Genomic DNA, 25,942 nt, shown 5'->3' with positions numbered 1-25,942 from the left:
CTTTAACTGACCCGTATACTCAAGTCTGATTAGAAGCCGGAACTACGAACGGCGCCACACTGCCCAGCTTCTCACACGTCTCAGCATATTCACGTTCCGGTTTGGAGTTTATGGTCACACCAGCTCCAGCCTGTAACCACTGGTGACTCTCATCCTGGAACACCGTGCGGAGCACTAGAGTAGCATCAAACAGTTTCGACCCTTCATCCAGCATAAGCACTGCGCCGCAATAAAGATCTCTCGGGTCTGGCTCGAAGGACCGCATTGCATCTGAGTTGCCGTCTCCTGGTAGCCCAGGCACAGTAATATTGGCAATGAGGCCCGGGAGAGCATCCCAACCATCGCATCCAGGCTTCAGATTTCCGCACACATGGGAATGGAGATGCTGTACGCTTCCTCTTGGCATGACCTTCATGAAATCTTTGATCGCAATGGATTCCGGTTCGCACAGTTTACTCAACCGACGGATGGAGCCCTTGATAGCAATGACATGCTCGGCGACCTCTTTGACATCATCATGAAGTTTGTTGTTGGTAGGATCGAGGCTTGCTTTGGCAGAATTAGACAGTTGGGTTCCAGCAAGCGCTTCTGTATAGGCCTTCTCGCCGTTGATGGAGAGAAGGACTTCAGGACTGAAGCCAGTAGCTTGGATGCCGTTGTGGTTGAAGGAGAATGTACGCGCGGGATTGTTGGCCCGTCGACCGTGAAGGAGGGTTGCTAGCATATCAACCCGAAAGTCTAAGGGGACTTTCCTGGATGGAATTGCCTTGGTGTATTTAGCTTTGGCGATATCCGCGATCGCATTAGCGACGCGCGTCTGATACGTTTGTGCGTCCACGTTCAAGTTTATTTTGCCTTCGACAGGAGACGACAGGGCAATATCTTCGGCCAGCTCGGCTTCCAGTATACTTTCGATCTGCTCGCCTACTCGGCGAATATCCTCATCATCATCTCCCGTGACAGTGGCCTTACTCCGGTCAATAGTAATTTGCACACTAGGAACGATGAGGCTCAACATTGGCCATTGACCCGATTCGAAGGCTTGGCCTGAACATCGGGCTGAATAGTTAAATCCCACCTGACCGAATATTTTCCCATGACTGGAATACTCGGAGACAAACTCTCTGATCAGGTCTGTGGGTGATCCGGTGATAGCCGTAGATTCCGATTGGCCGTCACTGCCTGTCGCGGTAGCTGTTTGGCCTTGTGCATCAAATGTCAGAGATGCATGAGTGCCGAGCCCAATGTACCATGTTTCATTACTTTCGAAAATATAATAGCTTCCTTTCCGGTAGTGAGCCACTAGTGCGACCGTGGTCTCCAGCGGCCGTGTGGTTCTAGCAAGGGTGATCTGTTTCTGAGTGCGCGTCATGCTTGTTGAAGGCTTGTACGGAAAGGATCTGCAAGTGCTTGATGTTAAGGTAGGTCAAGGTTGAGATATAGGTATACTACTCTGGGGGAGAAAAAAACCTTTCAAAGTTTAGGGTGAGAACAATGCAGACTGCCTCTGGGTCTATATATGTATGTACCTTGGCGTAAGTTAACTCCATGGACTTACAATAGAAGCAAAATGGTCTTTGTTCAACCTGATCGTTACGCAATTGACTTTGTTCTAGATGTAAGCAATAACTGGGTGGTGATGCGGATACCCCAACCAACGATGCAACCCCACCGAAAACGGATGATTTGTGGTTGGCGACTGCGCGGGATTTATACTCAACCAAGTATGGTGAGCTCTTAGGGTGTTCCCCTCACTCTGCCTCATTCTCGTGCACTGAGTAAAGGTATTTTATCTCTTTGACTGAAAACCTCATAATGACCTCTTAGGACGATCCACCAAATGCATCCTTCATCCGGTGATTGCAGTCTTGATCATTTTCTTTAGATCGAGAATCGGTTCGTCCTCGTCGACCTTGAGACCTTTAATCACTCGGGCCAACATGGCGTACACACCAATGATCAATAAAATCTCTACCACATCCCCAACTGACAGCAATTTCAAAGCATCCTCGATTGTTTCCGGCTTATTGTCATAGGTGCTCAACTGCTCTTCGGTCATGCGGAGAATCACCCTATCTCGATTACTCCATGGCCCCCGACCCTTCATCACTTCTTCAATAGAGCATCCGATGGCATTGAACTTTTCTTGAGGAAACCCGAAGACCTCGGCCACGGGCTTATTAACGTCAATCTCATACTTCGCCTGGAGAACAGTACCGACGCGTAACACTATCAATTGCCACTCATGCACTGGAATACTGCGCTGGTTTCCGTCAAAACAAGCACCAAGTAGACCGCTGATATGAGGGAATAAACCGTGTGAGTGAGCTAACGTTAGGAGAATATTGCGTCGAAAGGGCAGCACTTTCAGTTTTTCTTGGATATTTGGAGGTGCCGAGTCAGGGTTCACGTAGGGGACGAGGCATGTGTGTCGATGGGGGTCGCCTTCCAGTTCATTTGGGCTGGTGCCACGCATCTTGCAAAGCGGTCATACAATTTTTTCGATACCTTGTAATTATTGGCTAAATGATTCCTGGTTAGTTCCAGACGCCTCTCGGCATTCAATCCCGGAAGGATGGCGATAAATGATAATAGTAGCTCGTACCTGGATACCGCCGTCCCTGTTTTCCTCAATTCCTCCAATTGTGACCGAGTGTGCAAATCTCAAAGTCTTATACACTGCTGACTCTCATGTTAAACTAGCTCCTCAAACAATATCTCTTATACCCGCGTACCTCACAATGTAGCGCTTCAGGAAACAAACCACAGGTCACGTGATATGACGGAGGTGGCATATAACTTCAGCTTTGCCAAGTTTTCCGAAGAAGGAACAACACTCTATTCTATCCTTCCCCGAAAACTGTGTCCGTGCATAATCGAACCATGGCTACCATGTCTCTGCATTGGTGAAACTACCGGTTTTGCTCAACTAAAGCATGCTTGAATAGTTTTCAAGGCTTCGGCTCTGATGGCAAAGAATGTCGGTCTTCGCAGCTCTAGACATTTCGACGAACTAAGCTGCGTTACAGTATACTTAGTTTAGTCTTTCCTATTTGGGCCATTACCTTGTTGTAGGATGGTACACGTCTTCAGCCGACTCAATGACTGGGCAATAGAGTAGGCTCTTTGACTAAAAACCCGTGACATGTAATAAGCTTGAAACCTGCCAGTAGCCTCATAGCAGTGGTCTGTTATGGCCGGCTTTTACGACTTACCATGTTAAGTACATTCTTTGGAATACTTGGGAGAAGTGTTCATTGTACGAATATACAATTAGATTGCCGCAGATCCCTGACAAACAGTGAGGGAATCGAGGCTGCCTTACCTCACGATGATCACATCCAAGGAATCATCGCCGTTGTAATAGGAAGGCTTATAGTAAGATGAATACTTATACTATCAAGCCCACATGAATTTGATCCATGTATAAGTTACCCAAGGCTCAAGCAGACCTTCAGGATTTTGGAATTCTAGCATATATTGTTGCCGTATAACCATGCACATTCCGAATGGTTCAAAAGCCCAGCCTCTTAATGAGGTCAAAATCAAGTGGCCGAAGCTTAATACAACAATCACGGTGGAAATTAATGATGCAAACCCAACCCTGGTTGGTTTACTTGACACTGCACTACCCTATCGCTCCCTCCAAACCCATGCCGTTGTGGCCGGAGACCAGCTATATCACTTGGTTCCGTTAGAACAGCTAATCGTGAGTAAATTCTATCACAAAGATCGTCTTCTTGCTAACTGCGCAAAGTATACACCTGCCGACAAGAAGGCTCCTGATAGGGCGAAAGAGCCTGACGGCTCGGTATTTCTCTCGTCATTCCAGCATTTTGTGATCAAGTATGGTGAGGTAACCGAACACCAGCCGGTGGCTACTTGTGGGAAAGTTATTGATGAAGATATGAATAAATTGCGCTGGGTTGCAAATGAAGTTTGGAAATATCAGTGTGAGACGAGAAAGCACCCTATTGAGGTGGTTATATGGGATGCGTCAAAGCCGGAGCCTGATCCCAGTAAGCTGGACCTTTTTAAATGTCAGCGGGCTGGTGTGAGTAAGGAGGTAAGAAGTCTCGTTGATGAGATTCATACCGAGGTATGTATTTAATGATTTTCATTGGTGACAACTAGCTGAAGGCAATGATCCAGACGCAAAAATGCTGGTCGGATATTTCCGAGGATATTGAGAAGATCCACTGTGGTAATACTCCAGACAGGCCTGGGTCAAAGGAGTCTTACCTTGGTGCCATGGTCTTTTCTAACAGTGTTGTCCGCACACTGGGTTATCATATTCTTGACAACATCATAAAGCTGGCGTTCACGCGTCCTGAATTTACCCTGGGGCATCTTATCGTGCTTTTCCGAGAGTTCGTTCCATCGATAGCTGATTTCATTGGTCATCTGGGGGCGGAATATGTCAATGGCAGTTGCGAGAGAATTGACAAACTCATCAAAGAGAAGGTTGAAAGGAACCCCAACCAGGAGGAGGCACGTGAGGACTTCCTTGCAATGATCAGCGCATTGGGCTTCTATGTCAATCTTCTCAACGCTCAAAATCTCCACCTGTTCCCCTGGAAGCATGCGAAAGAATACCCTATTGATTCATAGGGATCCACGGCTCTTCTACAATAATGTGCTAAAGCTCGCGGTAAATGGTTCTATGGTTTTGGGTTGATTTTGGTGTCACGGCTCTTATTCAAATAAACAAATCTCTCTTCCTATGAAAAATCTAACACCTTCCTCCTACTTCATGTCCATTAACAGTATACTATTCAACGCAAAGTACTGTTATATCGGATACGGCGACAGAAGAACTAAGATGGTTAGTAAAATTGGATGAATGTCAATGCTCGGATCTTGCAGAATCTATGACACACAAGTCATCGTAAATTGCCTATTAAATACCCCAGTATGCGTTGAAGGAGCCAAGACGTGATCTAGTTCACGCGAATAGGTCATATTACTTTGTGCCACTCATCTTGCCGAGAAAGGACTTTTCTAGTCATGGGAGGCCATCCGAAGTAAATGAAATGCATGCAAAGCTCTCGGCCATATCACGCTATCTTGAGAGGTCTAGGCTTGTTTGCTTCAGTGAAACTCGTGGACTAAAGCTAAGCGGCGCCATTTGCAGATTCATCCTTGACGTGTAAGCCTTAAATCTACAGAGTCTTCTTCGCCAAAACAAGGAGAGCTCGCAGGTTGTTGGTTTGTTCGATACATGAGTTCAATCCTGCTTTAGACGAAACTCAAAATCATTGAGTCTAGGTCAGCCGACTTGAAGTTTAATTGCGATCGATACGAGTACAAAGCTTTTACCTGCGGTTAATCCAAGTAAGAACATAGTCTTTGATCAAGATAGTAGCAGCATATTCTGTATACAATACGCTTAAGTTGGAGATCATTCGGATCTTCTTTCCCACGTCTTCAGCTTCTTTAGGAAAAAGGATGCTTCAATCGGCGATGAGGACGAACCATTGTAAGCTTAGAGTTGTACCTGCATATGGAGACGCCCAAATCCCGGGTTTAAGCATCTTAACATTGGGTACATTAACTGGACAACCATCTCAAATGGCGAATGTGGTTTATTCGCCAAGTATCTTTTATTTTAACCCTAACAAAGGAAGAGCATGGGGATGTAGATCGCGACTGGATGAGGCAAATTTCTCCTATGGGGGCAACCATTCGGTGACGCAGGAGCCGTATTGGAATAATTCATGTATCAGTATTGGAGAAGTGTCGCCATCACATAGAAAGTCTGTTTCCCTTTACAGCCATCCTTTGTTCCCCTCGGCCCATTGTACTGTTGAACACTAATATTCACCTCAGGTTTGCCCCACTAAAATCTTTGCCTGGGATCGTCAACTTTCCCTGCTCTATGCTTTGTTCAAGACTGTGCGTCCAACCATGCGCTATTTACTATAGTAACAGTTCAAGTTTCCAATCATGCCGGTTGGTGGCAACTCCAAAATAAGGCCCAGACTTAGGCAGAACGTCATATCAACACCGCTATCCTGGTATGGAATTGTCAGCCTACAAATTGACTCTCTTGCCTGATAATCTTTTGCCTTGTATAACACGCGGTTTCTTAGGCTCGTATCATTTCTTAGCTGCCGGAAACATGCATATTATCTGGCGCGACACGGCAGAAGAAGCAGACTATGAAGCCGCACGCCTCCGAGGGATATTCACAAAAGACATACCACCATATTATCCACTAGCCATCGTTCATGCTAGAACAACAAATGACGTAATAAAGACCATCAAGCTAGCGAAACAGAAAGATTGTCAGGTGGCAGTGCGTGCCGGAGGACACTCGCATCCTGTCTGGAGCCTTCATCCGAACTCCATCCTGCTTGACCTGGGCTACTGGAAGGAGCTAGACATCGACAATGAGACGAAGATTGTTCGAGCAACCCCTGCTGTAACAAGTGGAGAGATCAGTAAATATTTGAATAAACGCGGCCTGTTCTTCACTGCTGCGCATCATCCGGATGTTGGTCTGGGTGGGTATATGTTACAGGGCGGTTCGGGATGGAATTATCGGGTAAGAACTCAACCTAATCGTGATTCCGTTTTTCTCTAATGGACATAGAGATTGGGTTGGGCCTGTGAAAGTCTTGAGGCAATTGAAGTTGTGACTGCAAATGGCAAGCTGCTTCTCTGCAATCGTTTGCAGAACCAGGAACTCTACTGGGCGGCGAGGGGTGCAGGACCGGGTGAGTTACGCTTGTCACTAGTTGATATCGTGGGCTCATGTCCTTTGTAGCTTTTCCTGGCATTGTGACGAACTTCTACCTACAAGCAACACCTTTCCACGCCGAAGGCGTTCGGTCCTCTGGATACGTCTACCCTAGCCACAGGTATCGCGAGATCTTCACCTGGGCACAATCGATGGTAGCAAAAACGACACCCGATATCGATATATTGCTAAGAGCCATGCATTCGGAGTCACATGGCGATATATGCTTGACAGTGCAATTCTTTGCGATGAAGAAGTCATGCTCCGACGCTGAACAGGCTCTTCGTGTTGTCGATGAAGCACGGCCTTCTGGTGCCATTAGCGAATGGTTCTGTGAGGAAGACAGCCTCGAAAGCCAATTCGCCACAATCAAGAAAAGTAGCCCGCCGGGATATTATTACATCACCGATAATGTCTTATTGAATAACGACTGTGACGCTATATCTGTGCTTCAGGAAGCATTTTTAACGTTGCCGCAAAGCAAGTCATGGGCTGGCTGGACGCCCAGGTATCCAAGCAGTGAGCATGAGATAGCCGGCATGGCTAAAGGGATACAGGCAAACCATTATTTCGTGATTCATCTAATATGCGAGGATGCTGTCAGTGCGAAGCAGTATAAGAAGCGTCTACAAGATATAATGCAGAGAATTGGGCCACACATAGTCGGTCACTACTTGGGTGACTCAGATCTGAACCAGGATCCGAAGTGGTACTGGGGTGAAGAAAACAGTACACGTCTGATGAAAATTCGACACCACTGGGACCCGGATGGACTGTTCGCAGCTACGCATAACGGACCAATGTGAGGTGAAGTTGGTGGACAGGAGATATTCTGGACCTGATGCTCACTCGCATGGCTCAACTTGGCCGCTTCTCAGCATGTGGCGCAATTCCCAACTACAACAAATCCGACAATAACAGTGTAGGTATCAGGATCTGGTTCAAAATTGTCAGTATGACGGTTACTATCAAAGGTTTCCGCGTAATGGATTATGCGGCCCGCTTTGAGCAGGCTCTTCAGGTACTTCTGAAGGCATTGAAGGATGGGACGCTCAAGATCGATTCCGAGATAGAACAGGTGACTGAGGGCCATTTTTAGGATATCCCAGGGATTTGGATGAGGCTATTTACAGTAGCCAACCAAGGAATATTGATCACTAAATTTTAGGTTTCCGCCTAGCTACAAGTAGTATTAGCTATGAGATAAATATACTATGTTCCACAATCATATAGTATCTACTAGTCGTATTTTCAGTTAGCATCATTGTCTGCGAATTTTGCATGTGGCACTCAGAAGACTAAGTGTTAGAATCTCCATCAGCCCATCCCCCCCTTCCTCTCTATGACGAATCGTAGGATAAAGTACCAGTGGCTGATATTGGGCGTCACGCTGCCCCGACTCGAGAAGCTCCGCTCTCGTTCATGATGCCACGCATGACTTTGTCAGCCACACTCGCAACAGGAACAAGACTAATAACAAAACCAAAAACTACTTTGAAGATTGATCTATTAACGCAGAATCATGATTTGATGTTTTTGAAAGTCCAACACGAGAGTTATGTAAGGCGACTGCTGATTAGAAAAAGGTAACCTTGGAAAGCAGTCATCTGCTTTCTACATGAAACCAACGTAATCCGTTTCCCTCATGTAGCGTTCGATATCCATGAGTTTGTCCATCTCCACGCCTGCTTCTTGGGGTCCCTTGACATTTGGATCACCTCCTGCCCACCCATACTTTGAGACATACTGCTTGCTCTCGTACATTTCTCTCACCAACCACTCAGGGGTTCCAGCAGAATCGAACTCTTCGTCCACTTGCACAACAAGTCTAACTCCTTTGATCTCAGCCCATAGCTTCCAGTAATCCTCGTAACGCATAAGCCGGCTGCATCCCAGAATCGCTGTGCCGGGTGGGGCGCGTATGAGAGCTTTAACGAAATAGCCCGTATCGTTCTGATCATGGACCCAAGGGATTGGGTGGTCACCATAGTCTGCAGTGACATGCAGGACATAAGTGTCATCTGATTGCTTCTCCGGTCTCTGCATTGGGTTCCACCAGTTACTGAGATAGACTCCGATATGAAAGTAGCTCGTCTTCGCTGCTAGAGCTGGGTATGTTTGCTGCATGTACTCAGTGTACTGAGCTTTGCCATCGAAGTGGAGGTTCCAGAGGATTTCACCATTACTCCACTTCTTGCTGTTGCTCAGGATGGACAACACAAGTCGGTCTAGAGTTGACACATGCTTGGCAGCAGCGGTGACGATGTTCTTCCCTTGCTGGACTTCGCGCTCAAAGGCGATCTCATTGACTTGCTTCCCCCTTCTTTTGGCTTCGGCGTTTACCTGCGGATCCTGGACGAACTGCCTATATTGAGGATGAGACTGTCAGTAACCCCTCAAAAGCACATAATAACACGGTTCCAGTCCCGTACCAAAAGTCGGTGGTTCCAAAGATGGCGTTAGCTCCATTAAAAGCCCTGTCTAGGGAGTCCACGTCGTCGTAATCGCCAGCCACGAGCTCAATTCCAGCCTTGCGCAGAGATGCATTAGCAGGCTTGTCCGGATGGCGAGTAATGCCCCGAACGCGCCAGTTTGGGTCTTGGGCAAACAAACGAGCAACGGAGCCGCCCTGGACCCCGGTGACGCCGGTAACGACAATCAACTTGATAGACATGAACAGAGGTAATAGAGTAATTAATGAGTCGGATAGATGTCCCTGCAGGTCCAGGGTACGACAGTCTGATATTTCTGGGATATTATAGTCGCCATATTTGATCCAGTGGTATCATACAATAAAATCTCTCCACATTGTTAATCATTAGCAATCAGCTTGGTCGACTGCCGAGGCAAGCGAGCTCCACAGAGATAGTGAGGGGGGCTTTCCGGTGGGCGTTGCGGTGGGCTCCCCGATCAGTGCATATGCTCTAGTAATCAGTTGCAGATGCATATTATAAAACGCACAATAACCTAGGATTTTCAACCACATGAAACCTGACATTGGTAACCAACCGCTACAAGCTTAAATCTTTTAAGTTTGTGCACGCAGCATACATAATGTGGCAAGGCCTAAAATCACAGTTTATGCTGCGCCAAGCATTCAAGTGCAGTAGTTATTGGGATCAGATATTTGGCCTGAGGAAAGGATGGCCTGAGGCGCTTCCTCAACATTGATACATGCCGACCAATTAGTGATACGCTCCAGCAACATCTGCGAGCAATGCATGGTGTAAAGGATCACGACCTTGATATTTTCGCATTTCGAGACCGGGCCCCTAAACACGATGGATATCGGTCTCGCCGGTGTCAGAGTGGACTGGGCAAAAGCGGTTGGCAGAATTTGAGCTATATAATGGATCTTAAGGAAACACATAATGGGCAGTCAAGAGTAGTATGTGTAGAGGATTGCAAGGTACTGGACGGGGAAAAAAAAAAATATAAAAAACGGCTGATGAGGGTTAGACGGGAATGGACCCGGATGGACTTTCTGCAGCGACGCATAACGACCTAACAAGAGTTTGGAGAATACAGAAAGGCGAGATTTCGATTTTAGAGCGTGAGAAAAAAGAGAGGCATAAAAACATACAACAGAAGGGATTCGCTGGTGGTCACCCACCCAACTACTAACCTCCCGGCGTGTGGCTTAAGTACGGCTGAGCGGACGGGAAGCCCTGTTTTCCACACCCTATGGTCGTATGTACTAGATAGACTAATGGAACGGTTTATATGATGGTTTTTCGAAGTTGTTGTTGTTCGTTGCTGGGAAATGGATCTTGCCTCTTGAGGGTTCATCTTGACAGGCAGGCACATGGGTAGGATTCCCGCATCGGCCACAAACTCCCAGTATGTGGGTTTTTTAGCACTTACCTTCGACTAATTTGTCATGTACATCTTCAATGGCTATACTTACACCACCTTTTTTGAACTGTATTATACCTGATCCTCATGATTGATCCCAGTCATATTACTCTGGTAGTGTTGGCGATGTAGGCATCGACTGTCTAAGTTGGGAGAGAATTTAGTAATATATTTCGGAGCTTCGTATGCTAACTTATAGCCATATGAATGCGCACCAACAAAGTACTTTGCAGAGGAATTTTTAGTATCAAACTGCGGACCTCTGTTATATACTTGTCTATCAGCTTTTCTAATGTCTATCTAACCCGAAAATATGCAGGAGTGCGATCGACGGCACAATATAGTAAAGGATTAGAGTATTGTAATCTTCCCAGTAGCGGTTAAATGACCAACATCAGCAGTACAAATCACACAAGCTTACGCTTTGACAACAGGTAATTCTCACAGTATCCAAAAGTTTCATATTATACAACACAAGAACTAAGTTTCATATCGTACAGAGAGTGATTACATCCCCGCCTTACTCACAATAAGCTCAGCCACCGCCCCCAACGTACCCGTAGACAAAAGCTCCAAAACCTGCACATTAGCCCTCGCCTCACGTGCAATCCAACTCCGAAGCTCAATAGCAACCAGTGAGTCAAGACCCAGCGCAGACACAGAAAGCGATGGCTCGATGTCCTCTAGGTTCAAGACCAGTACCTGAGCCAGCTTTGCCGCCAAAGCTTCGTAGCAGACCCGCACTTTCTCTTCCTTGGAGGCTGCATTGATGATTTGCACGTGGAGTGGTTGAGAAATCCCCTCATCGGTCACATCTTCCTTCCCTCCGTGGGCCTTGGGGGCGAGGAGCTCAAATTTGGCGTCTTGCGGCCAGAGGGGTTGTCGTATCGAAGACGCCAGTCCGATAATTGCCTGATGGGCAAGGTCTCCTGTCACAGCCGCAGCGAGCAGGGCCAACACTTCCGACTCGGTCATACCCTCCGTACCGATGGTGCGCAGGACCTCTGCTCGGCGCGCGGCGTCTACTGTGGCGAGGTAACCTGCATCCCTTACCGCTGTAAGGGCAAGGCTTGTGCCGGGGAGACCTTGGCTGCGGCGCCACTCCAAGAAGCCGTCTAGGAAAACGTTGGCGGCGGCGTAGGCCGCTTGTCCTTTGTTACCGACTACACCGGAGACAGATGAGAGTGCAACGAAGAAGTCAAGGGGGTGGGAGGCGAGGGCGTGGTGGAGGTTCCAGGCTCCCGAGACCTTGCTGTCCGTCACAGCCTGGAAATCCGCGAACTGCATGTTCTCGAAGAGCATATCCTAGACAATGTCAATGGAATGGAGAATTTCTGGTCAGAGGAGCCTTACCCGTAGGACCATTGCACCGTGAATAACGCCGCGAATTGGCGGAAGGTCCTCCATGTCCTTCAGCATGGCGTCAACGGACGTGCGATTGCTCACGTCACAAGCCTTCACCACAATATTTGTGCCGCTGGGACGCAGAGCATCTATTAATGTCTGTACAGGGATGTCGACGATGCCGCGTCGGGACGCAAGCACAATATTGCGAGCACCCTTTTGTGACATCCACCGCGCTATGCTTCGCCCGAGACCACCTGTACCCCCAATAACAACGTACGTGGCATCTGCCCTGAGGATATCATCGCGCGTCTTAGCGACCACAGCTCTGACCTGATCGCCTTCTCTCGGGACTACCACAGTTTTACCCATCGACTTTCCGGTCTGCAAAGCCCGGAACGCGCCTTCGATCTCAGCGATAGGGCAGACGGACAGAGGAAAGACGGAGTGGATGAAGCCCTTGGCCAGAAGCCAAGAAACCTTGTCCAGCAACTGATGCATCAACCGAGGCTTGTAAGCAGCGACCTTAGTAAGATCGACTGAGTAGAAAGAGAGGTTATTCTCGAAAGGTAGCATGTCCAGGCGCGTGTTCTTGGTGATGTCCGCCTTGCCGATCTCAATGAATCTGCCAAACGGTGCGAGACACTCCCAGCTTTCGCGGAGCAGATCCCCAGCGAGGGAGTTGAGTACTATATCGACCCCGCCACATGTGAGCTCGCGAATGCTCCGGCCAAAGGACGCATCACGACTGTAGAAGATGTGGTCTGCACGGAGACCGTACTTTGAGATAAGGATGTCCTTTTTCTCGGCGCTTCCAACGGTTGCATAGATCTCGGCTGAGGCGATTTGGGCCAGCATAATGGCCGCCTGCCCGACACCACCGGCGGCGGCGTGAATGAGTACCTTCTCGCCGACTCCGTGTTGGAGGCGAGCAAGCTCATAAAGTGCATAGTAAGCAGTGCAGAAGACGACGGGTACACTGGCGGCAACCTCGAATGAAAGGTTTTCGGGGATGGCAGTCGCGCTGGTTGCCTTGCAGCGGGCGAAGGTAGAGTATGCCCCCAGAGGCAGAGCCATAACTCGCTCGCCAATCATCAAATTGGTAACCTTCTTGCCAACAGATGTGACGACGCCACTGCACTCAATACCAATGTAAGGCTGGGTGAGTTGTCCCATGGTGACGGCAACATCCTTGAAGTTGAGACCGGTAGCATGGATCTCGATTTCAATTTCATCGTCAGCCAGGGCTTCGGCATCATCGTCGGTAAAGTAAAGGGTATCAAGAGCGCTGTGGCTTCCTATTTCAAGCTTGAAGCGGCGGCCGGGTTGAACGAATGGTTGTGTTTCAAGAGTGAGATCGTCACTGGTCTCCTTCCTCACGAAGGCATCAAGAGCGTTATCGTTTATGATACGAGGGACCATAAGCTCGCCATTCTTGGTCTTAAACTCGAAGTCCGTACAGGGACTGGAAGACTCCTCGGTCGGCCACAGGGCCTTCATAGCAGCCAAGATAGGGCCAGCTGGTCTCTCCAGATCTTCAGCGCTCAGTCCAAGGGTGGCAACCTTGGCATCAGTTTCGGAACGCAAGCTACGGATGAGGCCAACGATCATCTGGGAGTCAGGAGTGTCGTGGCGGTAGACCCAAATAAGGTTTGTTGAGTTGAGAAGAATCTGCTGGACCTTGACAAAGCCTGCCTCTGTAAGATCACGCAGGGTTTTGGCTGCAGTCTGTAGAATGACAACATGCTGGCGTTTCTGCTTCGCGTCACAGTCACTCAACGACGAGATGGAGGTTGACCAGCGAATGGCTTTGGTGGAGATACCCTCTTGCACATGCTCGGCTGCAAGTGCACACTCGCCAAATTTGACTATAAGGATTTCGTTTTGGGACTTGTTGTGGTGGCAGTGGATTCCATGTTCGTGTCCATTAACGCGTTCAATGGCGTGTGGATTGCCATGGCCATTCGATCGCTTGGCCTGAAGCGTCTCTCCAGCAGTCGCTTGTTCGACTTCAGTCAAGGGCTTCCATTGCAGCTGATAGCATAGGTCCCAGGCCACCTTGTTATCGCATCTAGTATCGTTGATTGGAGTCATTATCAATCCCTCCATATTGATTAATACCTCACTAGAGTCTGGAGGAGTCACCCATAAGTCGAATTTGGTGGGCTCAGGGGTGCCCCGGTCAGAACCTCCTATACACCTGGCTGGAAACTGCTGGCCGGTAGAAGCAATGTTTCCATCAATGACTAGAGACTTTATGACGGTTGGCACGTATAGAGTCTCCAAGTCCATCCGACCCTTACCAAGAATGGGCCAGGTCAGGTGCAAAAGAGTGTCCAAAAGAGTGGGGTGGATTACAACGGGAGCTTCGTAGTGTTTCGGCATGAAGGACTTGGTATCGCAAACATACAGGTCCGCACGCGAGTGATGAGGCCCGGAGAAGCAGTTTCCAAATCCTTGAAACGCCATACCATAGGCGGCGCCCACGTCGCTTAGAACTTTGTACATGTTCTCGGTATTGATTTCATATGTCGCCGCCTCCAACACCTCACTACTCTTCTTCGCAAAAGCGCTCTCTTCCAACTCGACAAAGTCAACAACCGGGTTATGCTTTCGGTACTTCTTGTTGGGGCTAACTCTGACAAGACCCGTACAGTGGTCAATCCAGTGTCGCTTGGAGTTCCAAGAGCAAACGTGGAATTCGTCCCACGCATTTGAAGCACCTCGCGTTCCTTCAGCGTAAGGCCGGAGTGTAATGGTGATCTCGGTATCAAGGTCGTCAGTCAAGACGAGGGCAGCACCCACGCTCACTTCGCGCAGTTCGAACTGCGACTCGGCGGCCACCGTACTGTACTTCTGTGCACGCGTCCGAGCAGCCTCGATTGCCATACTGATATAACCAGCAATCGGATACACAATCATGCCCTGCATTCTATGGTCGCGGAGCCAAGGTATGTCGTCGAGGCGGATTATATTCCTCCATGTTGGCTCCAAGTCATTGGAGTAGAATGCTTCGGTGCCCAGTATGTCGTTTCTCTGTCCATCACGGAATCGATGTTTCTCGCTGATACGGCTATGGTGCCAGAAGACTGTGTCATGTTGCCACGGGTACCGAGGTAGATCATCGAGGACATTGCATGTTTCAGTGCCACTGAATGGAAAGTTGATTTCGTTGATGTTGAGAGTTCCGCCACGTACATAAATGGCACCCGCAGCGTCGAGGAGAGATTGGGAAGGATCAACCTTCCGAACCACCGTCGGCACATATCCAACTTCAGAAGCAACTGATGACCCCAGGGCCTTCAATGTATCAAGAATTGGTCCCTTGAGAGCGGAATGGGGCCCAATCTCTACCATAAGGTTGGGTTTGCTCCCGACACCGCACATTTTGCCAAGAGCGTTGGCAAAGAGCACCGGAGACGTCAAGTTCTGGACCCAATAGCTTGGGCTAAGGTCGGTGGGATCGCTTACATCACCAACTACGGATGAAAAGAAGGTGGCAGTGGCGGCGCCCGAGGGCTGCACTGATGCGATGGCGGACAAGTAGGCCTCACTGACCTTTTTCATGTGATCAGAGTGGTAAGCCACATCAATGATGAGGCGACGGTTGAAAATATTCTTCTCTTCGAGGATGCCCTGCAGCTCCTCAATAGCCAGCACATCACCAGATATGGTGACACTGGATGGACTGTTGACGCATGCCACGGTAGCATAACCAGAGTAGAGGGTCTTCAGCATTGGCTGGATGGCTTCCACGCTGGTCCCAACGGCCATCATGGTACCCTTCAGGTCCGGATATTTGCTTTTCAACAACTCCGTCATTTGGCCACGGCGGTACGCAAGTGTCAGGGCACCCTCTAGGTCAAAGATCCCGGCCGCATACGCCGCAGCAATTTCACCGGAACTATGGCCAACTACCGAGACCGGTTGAATTCCCCAGGAGCGAAGCAAGTCCACAAGGGCAATCTGCAGCGCAGTGCAGGCCGGTTGACTGATATATGGCATATTAATCCTTGACTTTGTATCAGTTTGCAGCAACTCCTCGCGGAGAGAGAATTCTGCGCCCAATCCTTCAGACAGGTGTTTATCGGCGCGGTGGATCGCCGCTGCAAAAACGGGGAATTCATCCATGAGTGGCATACCCATCTGAGCCCACTGGGCTCCCTGGCCTGTGAAGACAAACGAAACAGAAGGTCCGTCATTGCCAATAGCGCGGACAGGGTTGATCTTCATCTGCGCCAGTTGGACACCGGCATCGTCGAGTGATGTAGCGGACAGGGAAATTCGGTATGGCAGGTGAGACCGTTTGCTCCCAACTGTGTAAGCAAAGTTGCCGAACAAAGTATTCTCGAAGACTTCAGGGCGTTGCTCGAAGTAAATGCAATATTCCTTGCATCTGGTGCGGAGGGCCTCTCGGTCGTGTGCGGAGATCAAGAGCAACCGGCGTTTGCCCTCCTTGTCCTTAGTGCTAGTCACTTCTGCCTGCGGCACCTGCGATGGTGCTTTTTGTAAGACGACGTGTGCGTTTGTACCACCGAAACCGTAGTTGGAAACACTGATGTACCGTTTGCCGCGGGGCCAAGGACGCGTCCGGTTGACGACCTTCATATGCCACTCTGCGAATGGAATCTTGGGGTTGGGATTTTTGTATCCGGCGTTGGGGAGGATCAGTTCTCTCTCGAGCATCATGGCAGACTTGATAACTGATATGATACCACTGGCACCTTCTAGATGGCCGACGTTCGTCTTGACTGATCCGATGTAGAGTGGGTTTCTGGCGTTGCGCCCTTTTCCGAACACTGCCTGGATCGCGGTTGCTTCAATTGGATCACCGACAGCGGTTCCTAGATGATACTTATGTTAGCTATGGACCCAGTGAATGACGGTTTCGTGCATCTACAACCTGTGCCGTGGGCTTCAACAAAGCCACAGTCAGCCGGGTTCAAGTTTGCTTCCTTGTATACCCGCCGAATCAATTCTTCTTGTGCCACCCCATTGGGACATGTAATTCCCCTCGTCTTGCCGTCCTGGTTAACTCCGGAGTGGGCAATCACGGCCCGGATGGGGTCGCGATCGCGCAATGCTGCAGAGAGGCTCTTCAGCATAATAATACCTGCGCCTTCACCCCGCGCAAAGCCCGAGTTTCCTCTCTCCTCAAATGCGAATGATTTCCCTTCGTCGTTTAGCAACCTGTCGCAATCCGGAGGTCAAAATCATGCAAACCATCACTGACGATCATCGGATTTCAAAAGGTAGTTACTCACTGCTGCATCGACATCGTAATGGAGTTCTCGGGGGTCAAAAGCAGATGGCAACCCCCGACAAGCGCCTCAGTGCACTCTCCGCTCCGCAAACTTTGTACAGCGGAGTGCAAGGCCACGAGGGAAGACGAACAAGCGGTATCGACCGTCAAACTAGGACCCTTCAGGTCAAACATGTAGGAGATTCGGTTCGACTGGAGGGCAGGGTATCCTCCAGTGGCCTGGAACATTGGGGTCGTCTCCGTGTCGCGGATATTGTTCATCTCGTAGTCGGGCCAGTTTGCTCCAATAAAGACCCCGATGCTACGCCCGGCCATGTATTCTCGCGAAATTCCCGCGCTCTCCATGGCTTCGTATGTACATTCAAGCAGAAAGCGCTGCTGTGGGTCCATAGATATGGCCTCCTGGGCACTGACATTGAAAAAAGGTGCGTCGAACCGGGAAATATCACCCAGAAAGTAGCCACCAGCCTGGTTGCTGGTGCCCGGTTTCGAAGCATTCGGGTGGTGAAAGGCCTCAACAGACCAGCGGTCCTTGGGGATGTGTGTCCAGCCGCTGCGCCCTCTCGTGCAGAGCTCCCATAGATCACTAGGCGACGATACCTGACCAGGAAGTCGACAGGAGTATCCAATAATTGCAATTGGCTCCAGAGCCGGCAATTCCGTCGGAGGTGGTGACCCATCCATGTCTACTGCCGTGTCACAAGCTGGAGACATGATGGTTGTAACAAGTCAGTTGTGACAGAGAGATTGAACTGGTAAGAATTTACAAAGGAGGGGGATGCAAGAGGCAGAGAGGGGGGGTGCAAAAACAAGCAAATATGCAAGGGGTGTAGTAATAGCGAACAGATGGATGCAGTGCCTGGCTGACGGCAAACACCTCGCGACAGGCTCATTAATCAGAGTAGATCACCGAGCGCACTGCATGGGATGTCTAGGGGCCGAGAGAAATACGTAGGCCCGTAAACCTACTCAAGAGCCATTGACAATGGTGTGGAAGACAGTGGGAGTAATGTGACGCCAATGAGACATCGGAACGTGGAGAGAACTCAGCGGCACGCAGCAAATGTCTTCTGTGTAGCCTTTCTTTCAGCATTCTTCTTTGTTATTTGGTCAACTGATCAATCCAATTGGCTAGATGCCCTGTTTCATGCTTGTGTATGCAATGTGTGCTTATTGGGATACATCAACCGACTCTGTCACGATATGATGCATGGGCCTAATGCATCATGTCGAGTAACTTGGAGACACTACCCTAATTTCTAATGCCTTCCCAGTTTAGGAGTCAGCACACCTTCCCCACATTCTCTGGCGAGTAGATAAGTATGCCAGCCCACAACAATTGTTTCTTCTCTTGTCGCTTGCCTTCTTGCATCCCATCTCTGAATATTATCAATTATTCCAAACGCTTCTGACATGCATTTCCTCTGCCTTCACGGCGCCATCGGCAACACTGATGTGAGTTTCTAATCTTGGTCAGTACCATACTAAGCAAATGGATCATAATGCTAACAAGCACAGACTATCACTATTCAGTTAGGTACTTGCAGTCTTCATCTACATATTGTCTTCGTGGCTTGTTTTGTTATTAACAAGCGACTTACAGCACCACTACTAAAGGAGTTAAACACCGATAATTCAGCAACAACATTTCACTATCTCAATGGCCCTCTCCTGGTTTCTCCTCCTCCAGGATTCGAGGCGTATTTCGGTGTGGGACCGCATTACCGGTGGATTGATGACGGTCAAAAGCCCGGAAAGTCCACGATTCGGCGCGTTCGGGACCTGCCTACCAGCGAGAGCAATGATGATGCCATGAGGGAGGTCTTAGGGGATGTACACTGTCAAAACTATGCGGATCTCATGGATTACATTGAGGGTGTCTTGGAGAAGAACCCAGAAATCGGCGGGATGATCGCCTACAGCGAAGGAGCTGCGGCAGCTGCGACGTATATTCTCGATGAGCAACGTCGACATCGCGAAGACGGCCGCAAGCGCCAAATCAAGTGTGCCATGTTCGTTGGAGGCTGGCCGGCCATGAGGCGAGACACGAAGGGGTTCATCCTTGCAGATGACGGCGGGGATGAAATGATCGACATTCCCACGCTTCATGTCCTAGGGGCTAACGGTAGCGACAATCCTTTTTCTTTTTACTTTGATGTTTTAATTTTAGTTTCAGCTAACTTTATTGCTCATTCAGATCCTTACCGATATGGCTCGGAAGCACTCTTTGAAACCTGCGATCCTGATGCAGCCGAATTCTTTGATATGGGCAAAGGCCATACCCTTCCACGGTCGGGGTTGGTGATCAGTGAATTAGCACAGTCAGTGCGGGACTTAATCAAGACGACGGAGTAGTCGAAGGGATAAGATAAGTAAGGGGTTGGGAATTTGTATTTCTATCTAAGTTTCTACCCCTTGCGTGTAAATGACCACTGTGATGGGCCCGATCTGCTGGTGAGAAACGTGATCTAGCTCGTATATAATTGCAACGAGACGTGCAGCCCGACGAAGGGGTACACGCGTATGATGAAGGCTGTAGAATCGTATTTGCACCGACTGCGCTCTTAGTGACACACACCCCCACCCGGGAACTTTCATCACCATCTACAGAAAAATGCGATTTCTATGCCTTCACGGCTCGATAACTAGTGCTGATGTAAGTCGAGATTTTCTCTGCGAAGAAGACTGCACGCCACTGTACTGATATCAAGTCGCAGACACTCAGTGCCCAGTTAGGTATGAGAATAATTGCTACCAGAGAGGCTCCCAACCGCTAACTCATGTGTGACTAGGGCCTTTGCAGAAAAACCTGGCGGCCGATAATACCGCTTCATTCTATTGCGTGAATGCGCCACATGCCACAACTGCCCCTGGAGGTGCGACATGAGTTCGCCACACCAATCTATGAATAAACTGAGGTATGGCTGACAGAGCCCAGGCTACATAGAATATTTTGGTCACCCACCCCACTACCGCTGGCTTAATTACGTTGGCGTTGGTATTGATGCCATCTATGACACTGTCCGCGGGGCGCGAAGCAAACAACATGCTACTCCAGAGGATACCTTTCGATCGCTTATACCTCCTGAGCTTTCTTGGGTCAACTATGAAGATGTTCTGAGATATATTGAAGAGACACTGGAGAAGAATCCCGATATCGAGGGTCTCCTGGGATACAGTGAAGGGGCGACTGTTGGGGCGGCATATATCTTGCGCGAACAGATGAGGAAGCAGAAGACCGGCCGCACGCGGCAGATTAAGTGCGCTATCTTTCTCGCTGGGATCCCCCCAGTCAAAGCGGAGAATGGATTTATATTTGCCGATGAACAAGAGGAGATGATCGATCTCCCCACTGTCCATATCGTTGGCGCAAATGGTGTGTTTCCCTTGTCATATATGGGCATGTTTGACCGTTGGCTAATGGCTCGCTTTTGCACGAATAGACCCTTTTAGGATAGCCGCGGACTGTCTATACAACATTTGTGACCCTGATAGCGCTTACTTTTTTGATACTGGCAAGGGACATACTATTCCACGTGGAGGGCCAGTGATCGATGAGTTGGGAGACACAATTCGAGAATTAATCCAAAGGACAAGAGAGGGTGATGAGTAGATATACAAACTCCTGTGGGAACGTATTCCCTTAGATTAAGCGATAACGATCAGTGAAGTCAACCACAGGCCGCCCTTAAACAAGAACTAGTATATATACAAGAGTCTTAACCCTTTAGTCATCATAACAAAAGAATCTAACAGAACTTGATTTCCGACTTTAGCATAGTTGTAATTGCTGGGGTTTCCTCTCATACTAAACTATATGGCGGTAAATGAAAATATAGATATTTTCTTATAACAAGGCAATATATTTGACATCTTTTCCTTTCTGCACGACACGAGGTTTCCGAAATATGAAGTTCATCTTATTATATAATAATGTCGAAAGTTTCTGCACAGTTTAGCCTATATGGCCTATCAAAGAGGCGGTTTAAATTAATAGGTGGAGATTGTGGCCATGTGCGAGGAAAATATTGATGCTTTGGACCTTTATAATATATGATCATAACTGAGTGAGTGATTTGCATATATATGAGCATGGAAAATGTATTCAGGTGCCAACTGCCATATTTCCGTGGGGCGGAAAAAGAAAGAAAAAACAAGAGAGGTCTTATCTCCTCTAATTTAGCCAATTGGCCCAGCGTACGAATAAGGGTTGCTGGTTACACTGTCGATCGCTGTTTATTATAAATTTAGCGCAAGCGCCATAGTAGCCCCCATGAAAGAATCATTCTGTTTACAGTATAGCTTGACGGACAGGGCGTTGGTCCCACAACCAACGAACAACTGATCGAACCCCAACACTCATAATATAGCCGCGAAAATTTTGATATATTTAGTCTATTTTTTGCAGGTACAGCCACTAAGCGTTAGAGAGCATGGCTCAGCCTGTTTGAAGCCTAGAATCGGACGTTCCATCGACGTTATCAGCAGCCAGGGCTGAAGCTCGGAGGGATTGGAGGCGTAAGCACTAGCGCGGGCTAATTATGACTCGCCCAAAATTTGGCTTGGGCAACACAACGTTTAGCGTGGAACGTGGACCTCGTGTTAATTTTACGTTCCCTATCGTGACCCCTTATATTTTATTGTTGGTCGCCGCTTATTACATTGTCCGCTGTAAGTGTCTAGTGTCTATCGGCCGTGTTGAACACCCCCTGGTCAGAACATGAATCTACATCCCTGTCTGTCCGGTTAGCGATGTTTATTCGCTCGGCCTTTTGTGCGCGGAAGCAGTTCAGTTATTGAATCACTGGGGAATTTTCTTGGCCATCCAATCACATATGAGTCTTACTACTTATATAGCTTGTTAGACCATTCTTATGCGACATTCAAGTACCTGCATGACTACGACGCAATAATATATTCGAAGTAAATAAAGATGCCACGACACTGCACGTACAAGTGCTAGGGGTATCGTAGAGCGTGGCCATATGGTCATAAGCGTCTTGTTGCACTGAAAGGGTAGAAGTGGACCAAGACGTGATCGCACCTCTGTACATGCCACACCAGCAATATGAGAAGCAGTATAACACGGCTAATATAGAATCACGGATATATAAGCGCTTTGTGCAGCTCTGGGCTGAAGATTTACATGTCAATAGTAAGGGAGGTGTAGTAGGTCTCAGGTTTGTTAGGTGGCGTCGACCAGGATCCGAGAAAAAGATCACACACAAAAAGCCATTGAAGTCATGTACAGGGACTCATCATTACTACTATATTTCTTGAGATTATTATAATTAACGTTATTATTATGCCAGTTTCAGCTCAGCTCGTATGGCCCCACCCGGCTTGTGGAGGTAGAGGGCATTTCGTGCACCATCCCCGTGAGGCTTTCTGTAGGTAGCTCGGAAACCGTCCGCGCTCCCGGAGAGACACTTTGGTACTCCATGGCCTGAGGGCCTCGGGTTATCCGGCGGCGTAGGAAGAAGATCACGGCGGCTGCAATAGCACCAACGCCTACCACAGCGCCGATTACAGGACCCGCAATCCACGCTTGACTCTTTCCGGAAGAAGAGGTGTGTGTTGAAGACGGTGAAGCGGTCGAGGTTTGGGTCGCGGAAGAGGTTTGTGTAGCCATGGAAGTGATCGGTGCGGTGGTTGCACTGGCTGTGGAATCTATGTGGCAAAGTTCCAGTAAGTCTTCGTGCATCTAAGAGGCAGGGTGGGATTGGGTGTACCTGAGGTAGCTGATGTGGTTGAGGTTGTCGTTGCGGGCAGCTCTCGATAGATTGTGTACGCAGACCAAAAGTCAGCGCAGAAGAGGTTGTATGCGGATGGGGTAGCGTAGGGCTCGGATTGATAGATTGTCATGGTTTGGCATGACATAGATTCGGAACCGCTAGTCAGACACAAAGTCCAGTTGTGTTTTAGCGACAGCGTGTCTCGACGTATAAATTTAATGATCTCAGACATACCAGTCCAGGGTCTTATTGTCGACATCGTAGTAAAGTATGTTCCCACTACATGCGGTAGCCCAGGAACAGGTGACAGAAGCGGTGCAGCCGGCTGCATATTGTCCGGAGGTCGACCAAGTACCCGCATCAGTTAGGGCTTGGGCTGCAGTTGACGGTCAGGGTAAGCGATGATGTTCAGAGCAAACAGAATAGCACCAGGGTGGCGAATGAGTACTGACTGGTCGTTCCCAGATACCATCCCATAAAATGTGGACTGTCCTGAATAGAAGTATTCAACGCTGTGGTTGTCTGACCAAGGCTTCCCGGGAGGGAGAGCAGCATCACCCAGGAGAGTACCTGCCATGCCGCAGGGACTTCAGGTATCAAGAGTCGCACCATCATTTCACAGACCCGACGATTCAACTAGACCCTTGGATACCCTCACCTCACGTATGGAAGATGTGCCTGGGCCCAAACGAAGACTACCAGATATAACGGGTTATTCATTTTCCTGTGCGGATATTGCGCTTATGTATTCGTTCCTTGTCCAACATCGCTAAAAGGCACCACTAGTGTTCCAATGTCGACTAACAGAGCCTTAGCGCAGCGAAACCTCGCGTGGCCGTGATACAGCCACACTTTAAGGCTCGAACGACTCAAGGGTATGGCATTTTAACTATCCAGCCAGGCTACAGGCTTTCCAGGATTCTGACCAATTCAACTAGCGGTGGGCCGGTGCCTCTCAAGTAAATTAAAAGCCTCGCGACACGTCTCCGGTGACACCCGGGACTAGCAAGACTAAGGATCTTTTTGCCCTCCAATCAAGACAAACCGTTGATGACCCTGGTGGGAGCACAAACTCAATTTCCCTGACTGTTAGCGCCCGCGCTAAGCCATCATGGAGCGATCCTCGAACCGTGGCAATGATAGTAATCCCACCTTGTTTTTAAACAGATGGACGCTCTCCGCTGGGGCCTGGAGCGCCGAGATTATTTCTCAACTCTCATCACCTAAAAACCCATCCCCATGAAAGCTCCTCTTCTCGCCCACCACCGATGCTCCCTTCCACCCTAAAATCTTCGCGCTATGGGCGCTTTGTTATCTTGACGATCCCGCTGCTCGTGTTCAGCTGCCTGCTCTTCCTGACGTGGGACCCACTGCCGGGCCGACTCCGTCAGCAATCCCAAGCCCCGACAACGTCACAGTCCGATCTGGTATCTCAGGTACCACAACCAGTCGACCCACCAAAAGAAGAAGCATCGCGCCCTAAACCGCCAGTATCTACCAGCAATCCATCCACCTCGAAACCGATTGCTGACGTTGCTGGTGGTGATGCTATCTTCGGTATTACCGACAAGCTTTGGCAATCCGCCAAGGATCCCCACCTGAGCGACGACCAAGACGAATGGATCAGCAGCTGGCTCGAAAGGAACCCGTCCTTCAGATATGAGCTCTTGACCGATGCCTCCGCTGCAACCTTCGTTCGTAATCATTATGCCTCGCGACCAGATATTATCGAGGTCTTCGAGACTCTCCCTATCCCGATCCTGCGGGCGGATCTCCTGCGATACCTGCTCGTGCTCGCGGAGGGGGGTGTCTGGAGTGATCTGGACGTTACCTGCGATAAGCCCGTGGCTGATTGGGTTCCGACCGAATACAAGAATGCAAAGATCGAGATGATCGTGGGCTTGGAGTTTGATTTTGAATGGCGCGGAGAAGGAACGGAAGTCGCATCGCAGTTCTGCAACTGGGTCTTCGCGGCACCCCGCTCATCACGCGTCCTCCAGGTGGTGGTGGACTCTGTTGTGGCCCAGATCAAGGAGATCGCCTCAATGAATAAGGTGCAGGTGAAAGACCTGACGTTAGAAATGCTGCCCATCGATGTTGTTAATGTGACGGGGCCCAAGATCATGACAATAGCAATCCTTGACAGCCTCAAGCAGCTGCTGGGTCGGACCGTTGATGATCGCGACTTCCATGGGATCAAGAAGCCTAAGCTCATTGGAGATGTCCTTATCATGCCTGGTGTGTCCTTTGCGGCGTCCCAGAACGGATATCCCCAGGATCAAGGAGATGCGCTGGTTACGCATCACTACGCGGGCTCGTGGAAACAGGCCGATGCGGAGGCTAAAGAGAAGAAAAAGCAGAAACAAAATGGGCGAGATGCAGGCGTATAGGATTTCATGAGGAGTAAAAATTAGTAGCTCACATCTGGGATTGGCGTTGGTTTCGTGTTTCAGCATTTTGTACAATTGCATACTTCTAACCTATTTCATCTCTTGGCGACTCATGATGCTCAATTTGTCTGTTCCTAAATTGACTCGGCAATGAGAACAAATTGCCTGTTCGTCGATCATGATTCTGATTTCATGCTCGTGTTGAGAGGGTGGCATCGAGATAAGAGTTTAGTACACTCTTCATTCTTAGTTCCGGCCTTGGCCCAACTGATACTATATATAACCGCCAACAGTAGTAGTTCTGCTTTGTCCACCACCACCACTTTTGTGGTAATGCAAAATTTGAATTTCTGTGTCCATGACTAGTAGTACGATGCTCTTGGCAATCATTGGAAAATGTTCGTAGAAGCGGTTGCCATCGTTGGTGTCAAGGTTCATTATGGTGACTTAAATTCGGCTTCCCGTATTTATCTACTTCACGGGCTCCGCGATCATTAGCAACGCATTCAAGCAGTAAACTCTACCTGGATACTATATTACTCGAGCCCGAGTAAAGACAAGTACATACGACCACAGGGTGTGGAAAACAGGGCTTCCCGTCCGCTCAGCCGTA

The 25,942-nt window shown here is 49.0% G+C and overlaps 9 protein-coding genes across 9 annotated transcripts, besides 1 other annotated feature; 4 read left to right on the top strand and 5 right to left on the bottom strand.

Annotated features, from left to right (window-relative positions):
• Positions 1-19: 19 nt before the first annotated feature.
• On the bottom strand, positions 20-1,443 carry BO88DRAFT_479060 (putative salicylate synthetase; the record flags this gene model as incomplete). The annotated part of the gene is made up of 1 exon (XM_025712059.1): positions 20-1,443. Exon 1 carries the CDS (start codon positions 1,370-1,372, stop codon positions 20-22), a length of 1,353 nt encoding a protein of 450 aa, XP_025564808.1. The 5' UTR covers positions 1,373-1,443.
• Positions 1,444-1,605: 162 nt separating this feature from the next.
• BO88DRAFT_479058 (carboxymuconolactone decarboxylase family protein) lies at positions 1,606-2,476 on the bottom strand (the record flags this gene model as incomplete). The annotated part of the gene is made up of 1 exon (XM_025712058.1): positions 1,606-2,476. One exon carries the CDS (start codon positions 2,474-2,476, stop codon positions 1,850-1,852), a length of 627 nt encoding a protein of 208 aa, XP_025564807.1. The 3' UTR covers positions 1,606-1,849.
• Positions 2,477-3,496: 1,020 nt separating this feature from the next.
• BO88DRAFT_479056 (uncharacterized protein) lies at positions 3,497-4,611 on the top strand (the record flags this gene model as incomplete). Its single annotated transcript, XM_025712057.1, has 3 exons — positions 3,497-3,709; positions 3,758-4,099; positions 4,153-4,611. 3 exons carry the CDS (start codon positions 3,497-3,499, stop codon positions 4,609-4,611), a joined length of 1,014 nt encoding a protein of 337 aa, XP_025564806.1.
• Positions 4,612-6,121: 1,510 nt separating this feature from the next.
• Positions 6,122-7,548, top strand: BO88DRAFT_479052 (FAD-binding domain-containing protein; the record flags this gene model as incomplete). Its single annotated transcript, XM_025712056.1, has 3 exons — positions 6,122-6,574; positions 6,596-6,719; positions 6,770-7,548. 3 exons carry the CDS (start codon positions 6,122-6,124, stop codon positions 7,546-7,548), a joined length of 1,356 nt encoding a protein of 451 aa, XP_025564805.1.
• Positions 7,549-8,356: 808 nt separating this feature from the next.
• Positions 8,357-9,416, bottom strand: BO88DRAFT_451700 (NAD(P)-binding protein; the record flags this gene model as incomplete). The annotated part of the gene is made up of 2 exons (XM_025710646.1): positions 8,357-9,107; positions 9,175-9,416. The coding sequence occupies 2 exons, from the start codon at positions 9,414-9,416 to the stop codon at positions 8,357-8,359; spliced, it is 993 nt and encodes a 330-aa protein (XP_025564804.1).
• A 1,625-nt stretch (positions 9,417-11,041) lies between these two features.
• Positions 11,042-17,918, bottom strand: BO88DRAFT_486382 (type I polyketide synthase; the record flags this gene model as incomplete). The annotated part of the gene is made up of 4 exons (XM_025712442.1): positions 11,042-11,902; positions 11,951-16,785; positions 16,845-17,114; positions 17,336-17,918. The coding sequence occupies 4 exons, from the start codon at positions 17,916-17,918 to the stop codon at positions 11,105-11,107; spliced, it is 6,486 nt and encodes a 2,161-aa protein (XP_025564803.1). The 3' UTR covers positions 11,042-11,104.
• A 699-nt stretch (positions 17,919-18,617) lies between these two features.
• On the top strand, positions 18,618-20,817 carry BO88DRAFT_336153 (DUF341 family oxidoreductase; the record flags this gene model as incomplete). Its single annotated transcript, XM_025702887.1, has 8 exons — positions 18,618-18,659; positions 18,723-18,741; positions 18,808-19,329; positions 19,402-19,529; positions 19,916-19,940; positions 19,997-20,080; positions 20,143-20,580; positions 20,648-20,817. The coding sequence occupies 8 exons, from the start codon at positions 18,618-18,620 to the stop codon at positions 20,815-20,817; spliced, it is 1,428 nt and encodes a 475-aa protein (XP_025564802.1).
• A 1,701-nt stretch (positions 20,818-22,518) lies between these two features.
• BO88DRAFT_486380 (uncharacterized protein) lies at positions 22,519-23,829 on the bottom strand (the record flags this gene model as incomplete). Its single annotated transcript, XM_025712441.1, has 4 exons — positions 23,392-23,829; positions 23,174-23,315; positions 22,937-23,097; positions 22,519-22,874 (listed from the first exon to the last, which is right to left on the bottom strand). The coding sequence occupies exons 1-4, from the start codon at positions 23,552-23,554 to the stop codon at positions 22,519-22,521; spliced, it is 822 nt and encodes a 273-aa protein (XP_025564801.1). The 5' UTR covers positions 23,555-23,829.
• A 311-nt stretch (positions 23,830-24,140) lies between these two features.
• BO88DRAFT_403196 (glycosyltransferase family 32 protein) lies at positions 24,141-25,540 on the top strand. Its single transcript, XM_025706311.1, has one exon. It carries the CDS (start codon positions 24,208-24,210, stop codon positions 25,327-25,329), a length of 1,122 nt encoding a protein of 373 aa, XP_025564800.1. The 5' UTR covers positions 24,141-24,207; the 3' UTR covers positions 25,330-25,540.
• A 339-nt stretch (positions 25,541-25,879) lies between these two features.
• Positions 25,880-25,942: part of a sequence feature (Protein overlapping with rRNA (BO88DRAFT_479036, PYH71005.1) was converted to a misc_feature.) that runs on past the window's edge.

Source organism: Aspergillus vadensis (genome assembly GCF_003184925.1).
Source record: "Aspergillus vadensis CBS 113365 unplaced genomic scaffold BO88scaffold_6, whole genome shotgun sequence".
NCBI classification, from domain to species: Eukaryota; Fungi; Ascomycota; class Eurotiomycetes; order Eurotiales; family Aspergillaceae; genus Aspergillus; species Aspergillus vadensis.
This window is presented reverse-complemented; position numbering and strand designations above follow the sequence as displayed.